Source organism: Chiloscyllium plagiosum, chromosome 5, assembly GCF_004010195.1.
Source record: "Chiloscyllium plagiosum isolate BGI_BamShark_2017 chromosome 5, ASM401019v2, whole genome shotgun sequence".
In the NCBI taxonomy this organism is placed as follows: domain Eukaryota; kingdom Metazoa; phylum Chordata; class Chondrichthyes; order Orectolobiformes; family Hemiscylliidae; genus Chiloscyllium; species Chiloscyllium plagiosum.
The window spans coordinates 24,535,873-24,543,241 of NC_057714.1; the positions used below are offsets into that span (position 1 = coordinate 24,535,873).

The 7,369-nt window shown below is 42.3% G+C and overlaps 1 protein-coding gene across 1 annotated transcript in view; it reads right to left on the reverse strand.

Annotated features, from left to right (window-relative positions):
- The window catches only part of nup42 (nucleoporin 42), a 14,847-nt gene extending 12,218 nt beyond the window's left edge, over positions 1-2,629 (reverse strand). The window contains exons 1-2 of the mRNA XM_043689753.1: positions 1,680-2,629; positions 779-1,010 (exon numbers count right to left, since the gene is read on the reverse strand). Of these exons, the coding sequence (XP_043545688.1) occupies positions 779-1,010; positions 1,680-1,779 (332 nt within the window). The 5' untranslated portion in view covers positions 1,780-2,629. The remainder of the gene's footprint in view (positions 1-778; positions 1,011-1,679) is intronic.
- Positions 2,630-7,369: the final 4,740 nt, after the last annotated feature.

The window sequence follows — 7,369 nt, forward strand, 5'->3', positions numbered from 1 at the left end:
ATAGGAAGGAGACCAGAATTGCACGCAATATTCCAACAGTGGCCTAACCAATGTCCTGTACAGCCGCAACATGACTTCCCAATTCCTGTACGAAATACTCCGACCAATAAAGGAAAACATACCAAACGCCTTCTTCACTATCCTATCTACTTGCGACTCCACTTTCAAGGAGCTATGAACCTGCACTCCAAGGTCTCTTTGTTCAGCAACAGAGATCATAAAGACGTACAGCATGGTAACGGACCCTATGGTTCAACATGTTCTGCTATAATACATGTTTCGTTAATGTGAATTCGCTGTAAAACGATCGACGAATTGGGAACACTGTCTCTAAAGTGCAAAGTTTTAAAATGTGTTGACTGTAACATGATTACTTTGTCAACATTTCAAATGCTGTTTCTAAAGTGTGATTTTTCTATAATGCAGGGTTGTACAAGAAAGCAACCAGAACATTATAGAAGAACTACCTATGTCAGTTCACACCTACTCTTATCTTCCTTTGGGTCATTCCTCTACGAGTACATCCTACTGTCCAAATCTCAACAGTTCATCTTTGTTGAACTGGCAGATGTTGATTAGCCCTTGATTCAAAACTACCTTTCTAAATTTCTTTGCCTTTTTACTTCTGTACTTGATCAAGGTGCTGCCATTCAACCACACCTTCAACTATCTCTCACACACTATGCATATTTGACTGTGACAGTTCATGTCAAAAGCTCTTGATAAATTTATCACCTTGATACTTATACTAAATCATGCATTAAAATATTGCACTCACAATAGGTTTTCCGCATCACGATTTTGATCATCACCAGAAAGAGCTGTAAATCTATTCTGCAGAAAGCCTCCAGAGCTTGGAGCTGTTTTTTTCCCAGTTTCTGCACCTCCAAATCCTCTTCTATCAACATCCCTGCCACCTCCTCCCCACGGTGCCGGTTTGTAAAATGTTGATGGTTGGATATAATTAGATTGATGTTTTTGGAATGGATTTCCCCAGTTTCCTCTGTAGGCTATAAATACAGCATGAGGCAGCAAAACAGTGGATGCATTTTCATCACCGAATATCTAATGAGACACTTTAAAGAAAAAAAATGCTGGCAATGTAATATTTGAATATTCACGTAGGTTACACTGAACTTAAAAAAACTTGTAAATACAACATTTTTGAAATTATTAGATGTAATGAGTTCAGGAATAAAGTTTTAAAAAAAAACATTCTTTAAGGCTAATGTCAGGGCTTCCCAAACTGGGGGTTGGATCCCAAGTGGGATGAGAGCTGAAATTGTGGAGTCTGAAGATGCAAGGCAGCAACGGCTGCCATGGATTTCTCAGAGCTATAAAAACTGTACTCTTCTTAACAGACTCCTACACTTACAGCTCGAGTACTTCACTCTTAGAGCACTCGTTGAGGGAATCACATCGGTTTTCAAACCTACATATGGGGCTTGCAGTTTGGGAATTTCTTAACTAGTTCACTCAAGACGTATCTACCATTGAGAGAATCACTGGGAAATGGAGCATAAAAACATTTTGCTGCAAATACAATTAATGAAAATGAATTCTAAAATATGACTAAAAAGATAAAACATTTAGTACCATGCATTTGAAAAAAAAAGAAATTTCTCAGCACAAATATAATAGCAGAAATGCAAGTCTCTCAATTTATTGACACACAATACCTGCTGTGTGTTGTCCTCGCCCGGCGCCTCTCGGGTGTTCGTTCCAACAACTGTCCCCGAAGCGGCAGCGACCTTCCTGGAAATACTTGCAGATCGGCATCGTGCGGTGTCGGAGAGAGCTCAAGGCAGGTTCCCCGCCAGCCCCGGGACGGACACTGCGCTCGCCGCGCGCACGGGCACGGGCCTCTCCCCTACACGGGGATGTGGACCGCGGCGCGCGCTATGACGGGGTGGGGGAAGAGAGAGAAAAAGAAACAGAGCCGCGTGATCACCAACTTCCTCAACGCCAATCCCCGAGTGATATGATTGATACGATAACACTCCCCTTCCTGAGCGCGGTCGGTTGGTTTTGTCGGTTTAAATTTCAAAACTTCAGTAGCTTCCCGCCGCCGGCAGGGTTCAGCTGTATGACGCCATCATGGAGTTAAAAACAATGGAGATGAGTGACTGTAAATACGTCTGAGTCTGTCGGTCAGTCAACGCGGGTGGTATGTCGGTGCGCATGCGCAGAGAGGTGGGGGAGAGGGAGTGTGGTGTGCGCGCGCGCATTGGGGCAGAGACTGTGTACGCACGTGGACAGGTGTGTTTGTGTCTCTATGTCAATAGGTATGGGCGAATGTCAGGGGTTTCTATCTATCAGTGTGTAGGGGGGGTTGGGAGGAAATTATAGGGGAATTCAACACCACAAATGATCATAAAATAATTGGAATTACTGCTCAGCAGGGCAACGTTTCCCAAGCTCTTTTATTAACGTGACCAAATATTGACACCTGAACATTTATTTGACCCCACACACCAGCAAACAGCAATAACGACACTTGTATATAATGACACTTGTATATAGAACATTCAATAAATCATAAATACTAAGCAATATACTTCGTAACAACGTTCCTTTACGTATGCTGCAAGTTTCCATCACGCTCTCTATATTCCGTAGAGACAGAAGATTCAAGTAAGAACCCTTTCTCTCCCCATTACTACACAATGCAATCATCCCATTTCCCCAGACATTGTAATCATATCCCACACCGAAAGAAATTAGTTCTCTTTCTCTCTCCCCCCACCCCCCATAATCAACCTGTTTCCTCCACACACTAATCTGCCCTCTTCCCCCATTTACACTAGTCGTGTAATTGCCTGTAATGTAGAGTTGCAAATCTGGAATAAAGAGCCTCTACAACAGGCAAATTGGAACAGAAGTACTTAAATTTGATACCATCTTCCTGGCTTAGCCTGCATTCTGAACTTGTCAGGAGGTGGAAGAGAGGATTAGCAAAATCATTCTGAGTAGGAGTGAAAGGAATAGGGTGGTCATTATGGGGGACTTTAACTTCCCCAGCATTGACTGGAATGCTATAACTCTAGTATGTCAGATGGATCAGTTTTTGTCCAATGTGTACAGGACGGTTTCAGTATGTCGAAGGGCCAAAAGAGGGGAGGTCACCCTGGATCTGGTGCTTGGTAATGAACCAGGCCAGGTGTTTGATTTAGTTGTAGGTGAGCACTTTGGAGAGAGTGACCATAATTCAGTTACATTTAGTTTAGTGATGGAAAGGGATAGGTATTTGCCACAGGTCAAGAGTTATTGATTGGGCAAGGGCAATTATAATGCGATTAGGCAAGAATTAGGATGCATAGAATGGGGTAGCAAAATGCAGGGGATGCAGACAATGGAAATGTGGAGCTGGTTTAAGGAACAGATATTGCGTGTCCTTGATAGGTATGTCCCTGTCAGGCAGGGAGGAAGTGATAAGGTAAGGGAACTGTGGTTTACAACAGAAATTGCATCTCTTGTTATGAAGAAGAAGGAGGCTTATGTGTTGATAGAACGTTACAGATCAGCCAGGATGGATTTTAAAAAAAGAGTTAAGAAGAGCAAATAGAATAAAGGAGAACCCGAAAGCTCTCTATAGGTATGTGAGGAATAAAAAGGATGGTTAGGGTAGGAAAAGGGCCAATCAAAGACAGAAGTGGGAAGTTGAGTGTGGACCCTGTGGAGATCGGAGAGGTGCTAAATGAACATTTCTCATCAGTTTTCACTAAGAAAAAGGAGAATATTGTAGAGGAGAAGAATGAGGTACAAGATTTTAGACCAGAAAGGATAGAGGTTAGTTACGAACAGGTGTTATCAATTCTAGGAGTGAATGTAGACGAGTCCCCTGGGCCGGATGGGATTTATAAGGGGATTCTCTGGGAAGCTAGGGAGGAGATAGCAGAGCCTTTGGCTTTGATATTTGAGTCATCATTGGTACCAAACCAGTAGATAGAGGACTGGAGGATTGCAAATGTTGTGCCCTTGTTCAAGAAGGGCAGTAGAGATGACCCAGGTAATTATAGACCAGTGCGCCTTACTTCTGTTATAGAAAAGATTTTGGAAAGGATTATAAGAGATAAGATTTATAATCATCTTGCAAGCAACAATTTGATTTCAGATAGTCAACGTGGTTTCGTCAAGGGCAGGTCGCGTCTCACAAACTTCATTGAGTTTTTTGAGAAGGTGACCAAACATTTAGATGAGGGTAGGGCAATTGACGTGGTATACATAGACTTCAGTAAAGCCTTTGATAAGGTTCCACATGGTAGGCTGTTGGAGAAAATGCAGAGGCATTGAATGGAAGGTGATTTAGCAGTTTGGATTAGAAACTGGCTCTCTGAAAGAAGGTAGCGAGTGGTGGTTGATAGAAAATATTCAGCCTGGAGTCCGGTTACTAATGGTGTGCCAAAAGGATGTTTTGGGACCACTGCTGTTTGTCATTTTTATAAATGGCTTAGACACAGGCATAGGTTGATGGATTAGTAGATTTGCAGACGACACTAAAGTCAGTGGAGTAGTGGACAGTGTGGAAGAATGTTACAGGTTGCGGGGGGACTTGGATAAACTGCAGAATTGGGCTGGACTTGGATAAACTGCAGAATTGGGCTGAGAGGTGGCAAATGAAGTTCAATGCAGCTAAATGTCAGGTGATGCATTTTGGGAAGAATAACAGGAAGGCAGTGTACTGGGTTGATGGAAAGATTCTTGGTAGTGTGGATGTGCAGAGGGATCTTGGAGTCCATGTACATAGATCCCTGAAAGTTGCCACCCACGTGGATAGTGCTGTTAAGAAGGCATACACTGTTAGGTTTCATTTGTAGAGGGATTGTGTTCAGGGGCTGCAATATCATGCTGCAACTATACAAAACGCTGGTGCGGCCACACTTGGAATATTGTGTACAGTTCTGGTCCCCATATTTCGGGAAGGATGTGGAAGCATTCGAAAAGGTGCAGAGGAGATTTACCAGGATGTTGCCTGGTCTGGAGGGAAGGTCTTATGAGGAAAGGCTGAGAAACTTGAACCTGTTCTCATTGGCAAGAAAGCGGCTAAGAGGGGATTTGATAGAGACATACAAGATGATCAGAGGATTAGATTGGGTAGACAGTGAAAGTCTTTTTCCTAGGATGATGATGTCAGCATGTACGAGGGGGCATAACTACAAATTGAGGGGTGATAGATTTAAGACAGATGTCAGAGGCAGGTTCTTTACAGAGAGTGATAAAGACGTGGAAGGCCCTTCCTGCTAATGTAGTCAACTCAGCCACATTAAGGAGATTTAAACAATCCTTAGATAAGCACATGGATGACTTTGGGATAGTGTCAGGGGACAAGCTGAGAATAGTTCATAGGTCGATGCAACATCGAGGACTGAAGGGCCTGTTCTACGCTGTATTCTTCTATAGGAGTGTGTTCTCCCATTCGTTCAATGAGATCATGACTCATCTGTGAGCTAACTCCATATACCTGCCTTTGCCTTTATGCCTACTTATGCCCATATGCCTAAGTATCTATGCTGATCAAAAAGTCTTGCTTTCTCAGATTTAAAAATCAGCAACTGACCTAGCATCAAATACTGTTTGTGGAAGAGTGTTCCAGACTCTAGCATCCTGTGTAAAAGTGTTTCCTAACATTTCTTGAATGGTCTGGGCCTAATTTTTTTGACTACGCCGCCTAGTTCTAGTATCTCCAACCAGTGGAAATAGTTTATCTTGACTTACCATGTCTTCTCCTGTTAATATCTTGAAGACTTCGATCAGATCACCTTTCATCTTCTAAATTACAAGAGAACATAGGTCTAATTTGTATAATCTCTCCTCATAACTTAACCTTGGAAGTCCATATATCATTCTTGCAAACCTGCAATCCTTTCGAAGGTGTGTTGCCCAGGTCTGTTCACAATACAGATCATTATGCTCAAACACAAGTTTTGTTAATGTAAACTCACTATAACACAACTGACCAATTGGGGGACACTATCTGGAGTACAGACTTTTAAAGCGTGTATTGGTTATGACGCAATTCTGGCCCTTTTAGTTTAAATGGTGCTGCATTTTCTTACAACACAAGGTTGCACAAGAATGCAACTATCACGTTATAGCAGAACTGACTGCACTCCCAAGTGGGGTCTAACCACGATTTTGAATAGCTGCAGCATAGTTTTTCGCAGTCCTCTAGATACAAGGCTCAGCATTCCAGTAGCTTTCTTGATTACTTTCTGTACCTGTACATGGCACTTCAAAGATCAGTGTACCTGAACCTTCAAGTCTCTTTGGACATACACTGTATTTAACTTCATATCATCTAGAAAATACCTTTATCTATACTTGATCGGTCCAAAATGGATAACTTCACAGTTGCTAACTTTGAAAACCATCTGCCAGTTTTGCCCATTTATCCACTCTCTCAATATCCCTTTGTAATTTTGTTTTCATCAACACTGTCTGCAATGCTGCCAAACTTTGTGTCATCAGCATATTTGAATGTGACTTTTTGTGCCATTCTCTCAGTTGTTAATAAATAATGAATAACTGAAGCCCTAACACATCCTTGTGGGACCACACTTGTCACATCCAGCCATTTTCAGTACTGACCCATTATCCATACTTCTTGTTGCATGCCACTTAATCTATTTCACAACCATGCCAGTGTTTTGCCCTTACTTCCATGGGCTTCTACTTCTGTTAACAGTCTCTTATGTGGGACTTTATTAAATGCATTCTAACATAAACAACATCCATACATATTCCCCTGCCCACTATCCATCACTCATATTTGCCAGTCTCTATCTGTAACCAGTCAGCACATAAACATCACAGGCCTGCTCAGCACTTGCTGCTAAAAGATTATCTGAGTTTAAGTAGTGCTTTGGCCTCGCTATCTGACCCTTACTATTTAGCGGAGCTTAGCCAATGGGACTCAGGGCTGTCCTTTCATATCTTTAGATTGAGTAGCCTCCTCCCACAGTCAGTATTGCTGCCTGGAGAAAAGGCAGTATTGCTGCCTGGAGAAAAGGCAGCTTGCAATTCTATAAACTCACACTCTGATCTTATTGGAGCTTGTGAAAACGGATCTTAAGCCAGAATTACTCATGGATGTATTGAAATTTTAAGAATGCCGAGCGGGTTTTTTGTTTAAAAAGAGATGTACAAGCCAAAAATGACGAGTATGTAAATTCAATGCCTGTCTGTAACATTCTTGTGGTAAAAACAATGACTGCAGATGCTGGAAACCAGATTCTGGATTAGTGGTGCTGGAAGAGCACAGCAGTTCAGGCAGCATCCAAGGAGCTTTGAAATCGACGTTTCGGGCAAAAGCCCTTCATCAGGAATAAAGGCAGTGAGCCTGGAGCGTGGAGAGATAAGCTAGAGGAGG